The sequence below is a fragment of the Moschus berezovskii genome, chromosome 6, assembly GCF_049115385.1.
Source record: "Moschus berezovskii isolate FMDL1 chromosome 6, NW_MosBer_1.0, whole genome shotgun sequence".
Taxonomy (NCBI): Eukaryota; Metazoa; Chordata; class Mammalia; order Artiodactyla; family Moschidae; genus Moschus; species Moschus berezovskii.
Window position 1 is genome coordinate 4,538,249 of NC_142465.1, and position 15,488 is coordinate 4,553,736.

The 15,488-nt window shown below is 41.8% G+C and overlaps 1 protein-coding gene across 3 annotated transcripts in view; it reads left to right on the top strand.

Moving 5' to 3' along the window:
* LGR5 (leucine rich repeat containing G protein-coupled receptor 5) overlaps nt 1-15,488 on the top strand; it is a 136,407-nt gene that overhangs the window by 100,276 nt on the left and 20,643 nt on the right. The window contains exons 5-8 of one of the 3 annotated variants that reach the window (XM_055396308.2): nt 4,246-4,461; nt 6,196-6,267; nt 9,315-9,383; nt 13,191-13,262. In XM_055396308.2, coding sequence (XP_055252283.2) covers nt 4,246-4,461; nt 6,196-6,267; nt 9,315-9,383; nt 13,191-13,262 — 429 coding nt within the window. The remainder of the gene's footprint in view (nt 1-4,245; nt 4,462-6,195; nt 6,268-9,314; nt 9,384-13,190; nt 13,263-15,488) is intronic. The other 2 variants (XM_088836665.1, XM_088836666.1) reach the window with 2 other exon arrangements.

Genomic DNA, 15,488 nt, shown 5'->3' on the forward strand with positions numbered 1-15,488 from the left:
ATAATAATTTTGTGACCTGTTGTGATACTGCTTTACAGATATGGAAATTGACCCTCAGAGAAATTAATCAGGATGCTCCCTGATCTCGGAATTGATAAGTGACAATCTTGAGTTAAATCTGTGTCTTATTGCTCCTAATTCAGTGCACTTTCCAGTTTCCCATATATTCATTCTGTAGGTGGCTCCATGCGGCTTTAGAAGTAGAGTAAAATGTTATTTTATTTATCATTTTCTGTTAGTTATAAGGAACAAATGGTGCATACAATGCGTGTCATTTCCCATATATTCATTACTTTTCTTTTTTGTTTATTTTGTTTATTTTTAAATGGAAGGATAATCGCTTTACAGAATTTGCTCTTTTCTGTCAAACCTCAACATGAATCAGCCATGGGTATATATATTCCCCTCCCCTTTGAACCTCTCTTCCCTCTCCCACCCCATCCCACCCCTCTAGGCTGATACAGAGCCCCTGTTTGAGTTTCCTGAGCCATACAGCAAATTCTCAATGGCCGTCTATTTTACATATGGTGATGTGAGTTTCCATGTTACTCTCTCCATACATCTCATACTGCATTTCAAGATCATAATTAAGAGATTAGTTTGTCGGAAAGAAGGTGGGGCCATGTTAAAGTGTTTTATTTTGCTACACCTAACTGCTTGCAGGCTTTATGCTCCTTCTGCCACACATCAATGGATATTTCAATGCCAAGGTCATTGCTAGAAACTTTCTCTGACAACGTGCCATCTACCATATGTCATCACTTCTCCTTTGCCTTCAGAGTGAAGACGCACTATTCAGTAATGTAACAGGAACAAAACTATTTGCCCTTTGTAATACTGACACACACACACTAACACTCACACACACGTAATGATCATACTGGACGCCGGAAAGGAAGGGTGACTTCTTTTAAGTCTGTTTGCAGGCACCACTTCATTGTTTCTGTTACAAAGGATGAAAGAGTAGTCTGCATGGCTCTGAACTGAAATTTACTGACAGGTGGCACTCATGAAACCAATGTTTGACTAAGGGAAAATGTGAGTTTATTCTTTTTTTCTGACTGGTTTCTATGTCAAAACACAAAAACACCAACTGTTAACCCACTTCAAGCAATGGGAATGTAAAATCATTAAGGGGCTTTATAGTTTACAAAGTCTTGTTGTATTATTTTCTTTAATCATTAGATAGAGCAGTTACCCCCAATTTATAGATGTGAAAGCTGAGGTCTGTTGACTTGGTCATGGTCATATAGCTGTTATTTGACTTAGACTCAAAATTTCTCATCCCAAATCTCTTCACTTTTTCACAGATTCTGAGATGACTGAACACACACACACACACACACACACACACATTCCTTGTGACTTGCAGGAAATAGGAATGATGACAAAGGCTTAAAAAGTGGAGTTATATACATAGTTATTTTTGCTGTTCCTGGAATTTCTACATGTGTTTTCATGTACCGAGTAGTGGTGTTTTCCTTAAACTCTAGCACTTCAATATTGCATTTTTCAAGCATGTGAATGGACAGTGTCCAGCTGCCCCTAAAGACCAGGTTGACATAATATGAGCTGTTTGTTTACTCACTGAACAGGCACAACTTGCACCCTGCCAGCTGCTTTGTCCACAGTCTTAACCTTGTTCTATAAGAGCCACCTGTACAAGTGGCTGAATAATGAATCCCACACTCCGATTTGTCTTGAGATCGTCTGTTGAGATTAAATCGGATACTGCCTCTGAGCATGAATAATATACCACTCTCTGAAATAGATTTGGACCACTGCAGCCAGGTAGACATGGATTTCAAAACACTACAATGAGAAGGAGCATATTTATGGGGAGCTTCTTAGATGAAGAAACTGCTGAGACAGAGAAACATTTAGTGCTGCACTCAGGATGCCAAGTAACGGGTCTGGGTGTGTTAGAATTTGGAATGTGAGCTATTGCCCAGTCCTACTTATTTCGTTTCAGATAGTACATTGCTCTAAGATTATGGTGTGAAAACCAGATTACATCCTTTTTACTGGGGGGAGAAATGATTCGTAAAAGACATCTATCCAGAGAAATGGACTTTTTAACTTTGGGAACTGATGCCAGAATCACTTGAGATCCTGCAGAAACTTTGGTAGTAACTTAAATATCAAAAAAGACAAGCCCATGACTCAATGCAGAGAGAGCCTTTTCTGTACATGCTCCCTCTTTGCGCTGAACCTGAAGGTCAGTCCTTTTCAGGACCTAGAAGCCACTTTAGTTTCACCACATAAGCCACTGGCAATCATCTGACAATATGTCAACAAAAACTCGGAAATTCATAGTATTTAAATAATGCCTTAGTGCTTTAATCAGTGCAGTCATTAAGGAGAGTTTACATATGTGCTTTACTCCTAGTCAAACAAAAACAAGCACCTCCTCATGCCCTGATGAAAGTGAAACTTATTTAAACATCTGCCGATCATGTTGTTGCTGGACTGAAGGAAAGGGACCATGTTGGGTTTGCCTGAACGTTTCCTGTTCTGTTTGTAGACTGAACCTTGAGATATCTGGAAGTGCGAGTCTGCTGCCTAGAGTGATAGATATTCTCCTGGAAATTTGATTGTGAGTGGACTGTGGCATCGGACTTGTTTGTTCCAAGTGACCTTATCTCAGCATCAAAACTTGACCTAGAGGGGTGGGTGGGGGGGAGGGAAGCTCAAGAAGGAGGTACTATGTGTATAATTATGGCTGATCTGCATTGTTGTAGGGCAGAAACCAACACAACACTGGAGAGCAATTTTCCTCCAATTAAAAAATTTAATTTAATTTAAAAGCTTGGCTTGGGGCCTGGAGGGCATGCCTCCCCATTCAGCTGGGAGAAGCAGGAGCCAGAGCAGGAGTGGAGTGACATATGTGACCGGAAGTAGGGAAGCCACTTTTCATGGAGAGGCGCTCCCTACCACAGAGAATGCTGCTTCTAAGCCATTTAAATTTGCTCTGCAGGGAATTATTTCATGATCCTGGAGTGCTTCCTGCATCTGTTTAGTCTTAAATGCCTTCTAAAACATTTTTCAAAATCCACTCGTGATGTTCTAATCCTTCCTAATACATGCACTGCTTAAAATGCAACTCTTCTTTTTTAAATCCTAGCTTTGAAAATGCAAATAAATGTGTGAGTCTGAAGAGCAGATTGGAAAAAAAAAAAAGAGTGAGGGCTGGTGGATACATAACTGAATGTCGAGGGTCCTATGGTTCACGCACCTTACAGAAAACTTCAATCTGTGTCTGTCTGGTCACTTCAATAAGAAAAGTTAAGGCATTGCTGTTACAGCCACTTCTAGGCTGGATTAGGGTAAAATAAATGTATTGCACTCCCTCTACTGGCTCTGAAGCTGCAGCAGCTTATTAACTAGACCTATTTTTAGACGTATTTCCCCATTTTAAAAAAAGTGATTTGTAAAAAAAGCAAGCAAAAACTAGGAAAGCTATTAGTTTTACTCTTCATTTAAAATGTCAAGGAAAGCAAACATCTGCTCAGTGCCCTTGGTTAGGATGAGCAAGAAAGCCTGCTTGTTTCAGACTTCGCAGCAGAGTACTAAGGGCCGAGGGGCGCCTCCCCTTCCCTGGAGCTTATTTCTAACTGCGTGGGTGCTAAGTCACTTGAGTGTATGCAACTCTTTGCGACCCCATGGACTGTATCATGCCGGATTCCTCTGTCCATGGGATTCTCCAGGCAAGAATACTGCAGTGGGTTGCCACGCGCTCCTCCAGGGACTCTCCCTGACCTAGCCTTGTAAAAATTACTCAGTCCTTTTCAAATGCTGAAATAATCTTTTCCCACAGTTCAATGAACCAAAATAAGTATGTTTTGTGTGTTCAAAACAGTCCAGGAAGGCAACAGCATTTGTCTGACTTGGTTGATGTGAGAAGGAGCAGAGGGGCTGTGTTTCTCCTGGGGTCAGAAAAGAAAGCTAAAAGATCATCAGCTGAAACACTGCAGCCCGGGGGAGGCCACCTCCTTGCCGGAAAGCATGGTCCACCCAAGCCTAGAAGAGAGGCACAGCCCTGTGGGATCTCACAGCAGCGGTCCTGCTCACACCCAGAGCAGAGGCTACCAGGAGGCAGATGCCCCAGATGTCGGGGCTCCTGCGGCCCCAGCCCCGTCTCACTCTTGTTGACCATTGACCGGCATGTCGAGGTTCTCCTGCAGAGCCTGTCTTCTGCCTACACTCTGCTCTCTGCTTTCCACTCTTTCTTGCTTTCTTCCCCAGGCGTCTGGATGCCAACCGCATCAGCTCCGTGCCCCCCAGCTGCTTCAGCGGCCTGCATTCCCTGAGGCACCTGTGGCTGGATGACAACGCGCTGACGGAGATCCCGGTCCAGGCTTTCAGAAGCTTATCAGCACTGCAGGCCATGACCTTGGCCCTGAACAAAATACATCACATACCAGACTATGCCTTTGGAAACCTCTCCAGCTTGGTGGTTCTGTAAGTTTTATTGATTTTTACCCCCGCTCTCGAACAGTTTCTAAATTCACTAAGACCTTGTAATTCTTCTCTGTGGGACCTAGACCTTAAAATGATAGCCCTTCTGACTTTGAAGAGGGACATTTCAAGGGAGGAAAACCCCCCAAAATGACTCGTAAGTGTTCTAATCGTGTAAAAGAATTAAACAACATTTATCGAGCACCTGGTAAGTGCTAAGCACTGCTAGGCATTCAGAAATAACAAAATATGACCTCTGTCTCAGGGAAAACTTTGTATATTACACAGGTAATCACCACACTGTATAGTTAGTCCCATGACCAAAGTTGATAAAAATCCCTTATTTCTGATACTAATGTGTAATGCAGGTCAAGTTGAAATATGCCCTTCTCATTATTTAATAAGTACCTCTTGAACCCCTTCCAAGGTAACAGAAGCAAGGGACAAACCCTTGACAACAGTTATGCATTCGTAAGGCTTTTTCCCTTTGAGGGCTAGATTTCATTATTTTAAGTAAACTAAAATGATTCTCAAGTAATAGTTGGAAAAATGAATGGTTCAAGAGGGCAGCAATATGCCCCACGTGTATAATACAGTAGTCAGTCAATGCTGCCAGAGGACAACAGGAGCTACTCGACAGTCTCGAAGATTAGCTTGCTTCGAGGAAAGCATCTTCTGCTCTGTTTCTGCCTTTGCTCCATTCCTGCCCCCAGCCCACCGCGGGCTTCAGTCATTCCACTTTTCTTGAGGATGGGTCCGTCTCTTGCCCTGCGGTATGTACTCCTTTGAGGGCTGGGTAGCATCGCATCCAGCTTTTTAGGTTCGCCTCATGTGTTGCCTGTAAAAGAGCCTCAATAAGTGCCACATAGATCTCACATGATGCCAGCATGTATTTATTAGAATAGCAACCTTTGTCTGAGAGGATCGGACACGTGGGGTGGCACTGACAAATTTCTATGCTGAAGTTCATGTGCAGAGACGATGCCTCTGTTCCACCAGAAGCTGGGTAGGTGCTTTAATTTTTCCCTCCACTAGAGGGAACTTGCAGAGATTCAGCTCTCCTCTTTCCCCCAGACCTCCTTCAGCCATTTCCCAAAAGTCCCTCTGGGACTTGGTCCAGTTTTCAGTTGTGCACACAGCTGCTCTCACTGGCCCTGACCTAACCGCCTTACTGAGCCAAAGATGATCATCAGACACATTTATACTACGACAAGATAACTAATCTCCTTGGGCAGTCAAAAAATCCGATCCCCATTCTCTGTGGCTGAAATTGTTGTTTCCTATTAACCTGTGGCTCTACCCTCGCAATGCAGCCACGGTAAGCCATTAGCTTTTGGTAGAAAATTTGCCGCGTACACCTCGGACCTCCTCCTCTCCATCCTCCATTTGTCGATGTTGGTCAGAATCTCTATTTAACATTCTGTATCCCAAAGCCATACTGAGCAACCTGAATTTACTTTTACCAGCCTTGTTGCTAATCCCACAATTATTATTCACTCCATTATATCTCAAACCCAAAAGGTAAAACTGTGACTGTTAAATTCTGTGGTATAGAGTCATCTCTGGTAAGAGTGAATGGGGCATAAAGTCTTTAAAGCCAGCATAAACAAAGCATTTCTTACATGTAATTAGTGCATTCTTTAGAGTAAGTGTTTTTGGGTTTCAGCAATCAGAACGTTTTGCCTAACTTTCCATGTGCAACGTGCCTTCCTGACTGTCTGTAATGTTCTCCTGCAGACATCTGCATAACAATAGAATCCACTCCCTGGGAAAGAAATGCTTTGATGGGCTCCACAGCCTAGAGACTTTGTGAGTTGACCTTTTATTTGTTGCCCTTTTCTCAGTGTTTTCATGACTATTTGGAAGGAATCAAAATAGTCAAATTGCTATTTGGTTTGGTTAATTGCCTGAGCTTTAAACAGATATTTACAGTGGCTTTATCTTACGCCCCTGTACACACTCTACAGAGCCAAACAATAAAACTGAGATTTTATTTTAATCTAACAAGAGTGATAAATTAGCTGGAATCATTAGAAGCTAAATGAGATGTCCTCTACTGAGCAGGGACTGTTTGCTCAGGAATGTGTACTCTCTGTCAGGGATCAGTTCAGTATTGTCACTCAGGCTCACCATTCATGAGTTAGGCCCTCCCCACTGAATGAGAGGAGCAAGTGCCAGACTCTGCCCAATCAGAGAGGAACAGGCATCTCATCAGCAGACGGTGGAGGTTCCTGCAGGAGCAACTCAAGTCTAAAACGTAATAACAGCTACCCTTTATTGAGTGTATCTCTAACCAAATATTGTACCGAGCACTCAGCACACATGATTTCAAGTCAGCCCTACAACCATCCTATGAGAACAGGTACTATGACCCCTTTTTAGGCTGCAGGACTTCCCTAAGGGTCCAGTGGTTAAGACTCCACACTTCCATTGTGGGGTCTCAGGTTCAATCCCTGGTCAGAGAAGTTCCTCATTCTGAGTGGTACAGGCAAAAAAGAGAAAGAGAGAGAGAGGCAAAACAACAAGGTAACCATTTTTAGGGTCCAGTAAAGTTATTTATCAACATGACATAGTCAGTAGCAAAACTGAGGCTTGCTTCCTTCTCTAATTTGACTCCAAAATCCATGTTTGGGGCTTCCCAGGTGGCTCAGTGATAAAGAAACTGCCCGCCAAGGCAGGAGACGAGAGTTCGACCCCTGGGTCAGGAAGATCCCCTGGAGAAAGAAATGGCAACCCACTCCAGTATTCTTGCCTGGGAAATCCTATGGGCAGAGGAGATTGGTGGACTACAGTCTGTAGGGTCACAAAGAGTCAGACATGATTGAAGCGACTTAGCATGCACACAAAATAAGCCGCAGAGAATCTCTGAATCTACAACACCAGCTCTGACCCAGACAGCAGAAGGCTGTGACCAAAGAACGCCTCTCCTGTGGCCTTGGAGCCCGCTGTTCATTTGCACATGGAACTTAGCGATATGTACCTGGTCAGCGCAGCGTCTAACCAGACCTGCGTTCACTCATTTCTTGAGGGATCTAACGGCTGTCCTTCCGGGGTTACTAAGTCACTGTGTTTCCTCTGAGAAGGGAGGAACCATCCTCATGTGGAGATGCCAAAGGTAAATGTGTCCAGGCAGGACTTTGAAGTCAGCTTAATGGCAGAAGCAGGCTGTTCCCATCAGCTGCTTGGAAAAATTAAAAATTCTCCCTTAATTACACAAGGGCTGGACTGGGGATCTTAGCAATGGAAAGCAGCTTCCAGTCCTTTTCAACTCAATAGGAACAGAAAACAAGATGGGCTTTGATAGGTTATTTCCATAAATAGTCTTTCTTTTTTTTCCCCCGTGTTTGACATGAGGACCCAGGATTGCAAATTCAGGCAATTCATCCATTCAGGGCAAATTCATACAAGTCTCAGTGTCCCCTCTTCCCTCACTTTGCCTCGGGCTCCAGAGGATAGGTAAAATAACCAATTTATTCCCAACATCTTCCTTTCCCTCACTAGAAATCTAAGTAATTTATAAGGATCCAATCCTCATTTAATCAAAACAGAGCATCTGGAGAGACTTACAAACAGGAAGAAAATTTATGTCCACAAAAGACACAAGTTTCCTGCCTGCTGTATAGCTTAAGGATGGTTTGTGCCAGACAAGTAGGAATCTTGATTCATGTTTAACTCGGTCAAATTATCTCTCTCTTAAAATTAAATAGCAATTCTTCCCCACAGAGGAAGATCTAACCACATCTGATTGCCTGACCAAAAGGTTTTTCTTCATCATCTGGGAAATCTGCCTTTCCCAGAGATCAGGAGGCAATTACTTTTTCATATGGAGATATAGATCAGAGGTGGAGTAAGTCTATAAAGCACTTGTGAGTAATGGAATTGAAAACCCATTTGTGTCATAATAGAGAGACGAATGACTTGAGACTGATTGTCTGGTCATTCCCTGTCCGTGCATGAAGGATGATAGAGCTTTGCCTCACAGACCAGGAAAACGAATCCTTATTTGTGACCATGTGGATATTCTAGACCTGATGTCCTTCTTCAGAGCACCCTGTACCACATCAGCGTCTGCAGAAGCAGGCCGTCACCCTGGACTTCAGGCTGGGAGAAAGGCCGGAACTGCACCTGAGTCAGGAATAAAGCCTCCTTCCTAGAGGTCCTCTCAGGAGAGCCTCTGAAAAGCAAGGGGCCAAAGTCAGAGGGTGGAGGCAGGGCCAGGAAAGCAGAGGCAGTTGAGGAGGGCACACACTCGTTGGCAGCTTGGTGAGCCAGGTTCAGGTGAAGAACAGCATCGGCCAGCCACAAACACTTGGCCACGTGGTCTAGACACTTGGACATTCACAATGCTGTACGTGTCCTTTAAAAAAAAGTGTTTATTCTCTATTAGGGTATAGCCAATTAACAAAGAATGTTGTGATAGTTTCTGGTGAACAGAGAAGGGACTCAGCCGCACATGTACATGTATCTATTCTCCCCCAAGCTCTCCCCTCCCATCCAGGCTGCCACACGACATTCAGCAGAGTTCCACGTGCTAGCCACAGTAGGTCCTTGTTGGTCACCCATTTTAAATATAGCGGTGTGTACATGTCCATCCCAAACTTCCTTCATTTTTTTAATGCCCAGTGCCATTGAGCCTTGACTCTTTGAAATTTCTCACAAGCAGTCTAATGCAGTCAGTCATGCAGATACTTAGGGAATGATGGTGCTCAACAAGCCAACAAAGTCTCTCTTCTTAAAAAGAAGGAATTGCTCTCAGTGATGCTGGCCCATTGGAAGATCGTGTTAACGTTCCTTATAAATGTCATGTACATGAACTTTTATATGAAAACCTGAACATGCTATTTACTTATTTTCAGAGATTTAAATTATAATAATCTTGATGAATTCCCCACTGCAGTCAGAACACTCTCCAACCTTAAAGAACTGTAAGTACTAGTGCATGGGGATGACCCACAGGGAGGATAAGGGGAGGAGGGAGGTGGGAGGGGGGTTCGGGAAGGGGAACTCATGTACACCTAGGGCGGATTCATGTCAATGTATGGCAAAACCAACCAATATAATATTGTAAAATAATTAGCCTCCAATAAAATAAATAAATAAAAGAAAAAGAACTGTAAGTAGGACAAATTTAGTGGGAGAACTATTCTTTGTGAATTTATTTCAACAAGTGGTGCTGGGAAAACTGGTCAGCCACTTGTAAAAGAATGAAACTAGAACACTTCCTAATACCATACACCAAAATAAACTCAAAATGGATTAGAGAGCTAAATGTAAGACCAGATACTATAAAACTCCTAGAGAAGAACGTAGGCAAAACACTCTCTGACATAAATCATAGCAGGATCCTCCAAGATCCACCTCCCAGAATATTGGAAATAAAAGCAAAAATAAACAAATGGGACCTAATTAAAATCAATAGCTTCTGCACAGCAAAGGAAACTCTAAGCAAGGTGAAAAGACAACCTTCAGAATGGGAGAAAATAATAGCAAATGAAGCAACTGATAAAGGATTATCACTTTGTATATATATCCAAAATATACAAGTAGCTCCTGCAGCTCAATTCCAGAAAACTAAGTGACCCAATCAAAAAATGGGCCAAAGAACTAAACAGACATTTCTCCAAAGAAGACAGAAAGATGGCTAACAAACACATGAAAAAATGCTCAACATCCCTCATAATCAGAGAAATGCAAATCAAAACCACAATGAGATACCATTTCACGCCAGTCAGAATGGCTGCTATCCAAAAGTCTACATGCAATAAATGCTGGAGAGGGTGTGGAGAAAAGGGAACCCTCTTACACTGTTGGTGGGAATGCAAACTAGTACAACCACTATGGAGAACAGTGTGGAGATTCCTCAAAAAACTGGAAATAGAACTGCCATATGATCCAGCAATCGCACTCCTGGGCATACACACAGAGGAAACCAGAATTGAAAGAGACACATGTACTCCAATGTTCATTGCAGCACTGTTTATAATAGCCAGGACATGGACGCAACCTACATGTCCATCTGCAGATGAATGGATAAGAAAGCTTTGGTACATATACACAATGGAGTATTTTTCAGCCATCAAAAAGAATGCATTTGAATCAGTTTTAATGAGGTGGATGAAATTGGAGCCAATTATACAGAGTGAAGTAAGCCAGAAAGAAAAACATCAATACAGTGTACTAACGCATATATATGGAATGTAGAAAGATGGTAACCTGAACCCTGTATACGAGACTGCAAAAGAGACATAGGCATATAGAACAGTCTCTGGGGCTCTGTGGGAGAGGGTGAAGGTGGGATGATTGGGGAGAACGGCATTGTAGCATGTATATTATCATAAGTGACCAGTCCAGGTTCGACGCATGATACAGGATGCTTGGGGCTGGTGCACGGGGATGACATGGAGGGAGGATATGGGGAAGAGGGAGGTGGGAGGGGGGTTCAAGAAAGGGAACACATGTACACCCGGGGCGGATTCATGTCAATGTATGGCAAAACCAATCAATATATTAATGTAAGGTAATTTGCCCCCAATAAAATAAATTTTAAAAAAAGTACATCGGGGTATGAAGACATGGGTCCAAGTAGGACAAAGCAATGATGGTTGTGTTTCCCAGCAAAGTGAAGATGTAGAAGATCAGAAGGACCACGAAGAGGACTGGCTCAAGTTGAAGCCTGTCAGAGAAGCCCAGTAAGATAAATCCAGCGAAAGAGCTTTCATTTCTCTGTTCCATCCTTTGTTAGCATATCACTTCTGTCAAATCAAGCATTTAGCAATTTATTAAAGGTATCTTCCAAAAAAACGCAGAGATGAAGAGGAAAATCTATCATGTTCAAAGACATCGTCATGTGATTTTATATGCAACTATTTGAATAAATGATGTATTCATTGAAACTTAGATATATTAAATCAATTAGTTCTTCACTATTCACAAAAAAAAAAAATCTTCTGTGGGATCAGAAAGACATGGATTTGAATTCTGGGTCTTGAGCTGGTTACTGTCTGCGCCTCAGTATCCTCATGTGTAAAGTAATTTAGTTACAGTTTATGAATATAAACTGCTATGATGTGCTGAAGGTGGTAAGAACATAGCATGTAAGAGGTAAATATTGGTGATTGTTATTATTCTGTTTTCCCAGAACAATGACAAAGAAATAAACAGTTGGCAAATTTTCAAAAAAAAATAAAATAAAATAAAATGTGTTTGACTACTGTATATAATATGACTAAGAAGAATTCGAAAGGTCATATAAATAATGGTTAATTACATCTAAAATGTATTTTAATTTGATTCTATCACCAAAAATAGCAGATAATCTTTTAAAATTTATGATGGATTTCTCTAATATGTGTTTATTAGGAAAAAAATATGTATTTCTCTAAGCCATTCTCTTTTCCTAAGTCATATTTTTCCAACATTTATGTATGCTCTATAGGTATGTAGAGAACTATATTGGAATTCACTAATTTGCTGAGCATATCCAGCAACAAACTTCTCTAGGTTGCATGAGTCTAGGACTAGATGAATACAGTGTTCAGGCTTAGTACAATGTTAGATGCCTTCCTATACATTATTCCATATTCCTTTAATGCTTCATAAATATTATTTAATTTTTAAAGAACCCCACAATTTTACTATGATAAAGCTAACTTTCAGCTATTCAGTTCAGTTCAGTTCAGTCGCTCAGTCATGTCCGACTCTTTGCGACCCCATGAATCACAGCACACCAGGCCTCCCTGTCCATCACCAACTCCCGGGGTTCACTCAAACTCATGTCCATCAAGTCGGTGATGCCATCCAGCCATCTCATTCTCTGTCATCCCCATCTCCTCCCATCCCCAATCCCTCCTAGCATCAGACTCTTTTCTTATTAGGTTGCATATATTATCTTTTTATATTTGTAATTTAATTACTTTTCTTTATACCTAAACACATGAATAATCTTTGTAATGTTCTAACACTTGAAAGAAAAATAAACACAGAGCCTCTTCTCTTGGCAGACAGAAATAAGACACATAGCTAAAACAGGTAGACAGCAGGGCTTGTTTATAAGAAAAGCCTCTGTGGGGTTCTGCTGCAGGATGCCCATGTGGGGCTTACCCAAGAAGTCATCACTGTCTGGCTCAGGCAGCCCCCAAACTACCACTCACCTCCTTCAGCCACAGACCCACATAGACCAAGACCCCTGACTCTGCCCCTCTGCCAGTCAGATGACATCGCACCAGTAGATGAGAATCAATTTGTTATTACAGATTCACTGAGCTGGGGCACCTTTCTTCAGCTCAGGAAATTTTGTCCTCATAAGGCGATTACCTAAATCTCCACTTAACTGCAGCTTAAGTCAATTTTCTCTTCTCCTGGCTGCAAATGGGGTCAGGAAGAGTGATCATAATCCTTTCTCCAAAGATGGTTTCCTCTGTCTCAAGTCGTTAGACCATGATGCTCTGTTGGATAGTAATGGGTGGATTTTCTTTTTATAACATTAGGTTATGTTTCCATGAAGCATGGTTATTATTTTCAGATTCTTTATTCCTCATTCAAGATGACAGCTTGTGATTTTCTTTTTCTCCTAGAGAGTGAGGGTGTGAAAGTTTCAAAATGCATGGAGGAATTTAACCTTATCCTCTGGTTACTAAAAATGATGATTATTGCCACAGGTTTGGGGAAGGGACTATGAAATGATTTTACCCCACAGGTCATTTTCTATAAACTGTCTTTTCCTCTCTTTCTAGAGGATTTCATAGCAACAATATCAAGTCGATACCAGAGAAGGCCTTTGTAGGCAACCCTTCTCTTATTACAATGTAAGTGGTCAAGGTTCTTTTCGATTTTTCTATCCTGCAATATAGCATGTGTTGCACTTTTAAGCATAATACAATGAATGTTCTATATTTGCCCAAGTTTTGTCTCAGTCACTGTAAAAATCCATACATACAAGTATATATGGAGATATTTTGCTAGATTTTAGCTGAATGCTGAAGTTATATTAAAGATTCTTTTTGTAGGACCTAAAATGTGCATTGCCTTATGTTTGGTATCTTCAAATGCCTCGTTTCACTTCACAATCATCTTATGAAATGCTTTTTTGCTTATCTCTATTGTCTAAGTAATAAAACTGATTTTTAAAATGTCAGTGTCAAGGTTACCTAGTAATTCAGAACCTGAACCCAAGTATACTAGAAAAATAGATTATTATATTAAAATGTTCTCACCAAAAAAGATACGTATGTGATAAATAACTACATGGGGGTGATTCATTCACAATGTATGTGTGTATGTGTGCTCAGTTGTGTCTGACTCTTTGGGACCCTTGGACTGAAGCCCACCAGGCTCCTCTACCCATGGAATTTTCCAGGCAAGAATACTGGAGTGGGTTGCCATTTCCTACTCCAGGGGATCTTCCTGATCCAAGGATTGAACCTGCATCTCCTGCATTGGCAGGCAGATTCTTTGCCACTGTGCCACCGGGAAGCCCTCACCATATATACGTACAACCAGTCACCACCATGTAAATTTTAAATATACAATTTTATGTTTCAGTTAGGGCTTCTCAGGTGGCTCAGCGGTTTAAAAAAAAAAAAAATCCACCTGCCAGTGCAAGAGATACAGGAGACTTGGGTTCGATCTGTGGGTCAGGAACATCCCCTGGAAAAGGAAATGGCAACCCACTCCAGCATTCTTGCCTGAAAAATCCCATGGACAGAGGAGCCTGGTGGGCTACAGTCCATGGGGTCGCAAAGAGTAAAACACAACTGAGCATGCATAATAATACATGCGTGTGTCAATTATACCTCAATAAGCAATATTTAAATAAAAAGCTTTACTTTCGGAGAAGGCAATGGCACCCCACTCCAGTACTATTGCCTAGAAAATCCCATGGATGGAGGAGCCTGGTAGGCTGCAGTCCGTGGGGTCGCTAAGGGTCGGACACGACTGAGCGACTTCACTTTCACACATTGGAGAAGGAACTGGCAACCCACTCCAGTGTTCTTGCCTGGAGAATCCCAGGGATGGGGGAGCCTGGTGGGCTTCCGTCTATGGGGTCACACAGAGTCGGACACGACTGAAGTGACTTAGCAGCAGCAAGCTAAAATATGAATACATATTTATATATGTTATTACATATAATAGAGGTCCCTTACTGCAAGAAGGAGGGGGAGATGAGGGAACTACTGTTTTATACTAAGTCTCTATGTGCATTCATGTTTAAGTCCAAACACTGAGTTACTTTTATACAAACTAGGGTGTAATTCTAGAAAGGTGCCTATATTCTAGAAATGTGTATGTGAGGATTTACATGCCATAATGGACACGACTGAGCGACTGAACTGAACTGAACTGAATGGCATAAGATAGAGTTACAGCTTCAAAGTATGATTAATTTTGTGTTTCATATTTAGAACAAACAGAAAATTAATCATGTGTAGGTATATATAGGAAGGTGAAAATATATAAGTATTAGTCTGGCTCTTAATTAAAAGACAACTAGCAGGTTTGGGGCATAGTATTGTCCTGAGGTCATGGGGGAGAGGTCTGAAATATGGAGGAGGGGGAGTAAGGGTAACTTCTGAACAGGACTTTAGGGGCCTTCTTGGCAGATATCCATCGTCCTGTGCCAACTTGACAGAGAGGCTTTCTGGAACCGGGTAGCTTTTGTCACAAATGAGCTGGAATCCCAATTAGCCCTGTCAACTGAGAAAAAAACATACTATTCATCATTTCTGAAATGTTCTGACAGTCTGTTGGCAAACTAAGGGGGTTAAAGTTTATTGCCAATAAACATTAGTTCTCATTAGAGAGTATTTACGTCCTGGAAGTTGGCAGATTGTATTGCCTTTCTTTGCCCCTTCTGTTTCTTGAAGCCACAGGACTGGTTTTTTTAATCACTCTTTTGATATGGTAATGACCCATGAAGAGGACTAACAGTCCCCGATATTGATTAGCACTCCTATCCACTACATGATGGCCGTGAATGTTTTCTCCAGGAAACACTTTTCTCCTTGCTTCTGCCTCTATCTCTAGCCCTTGCC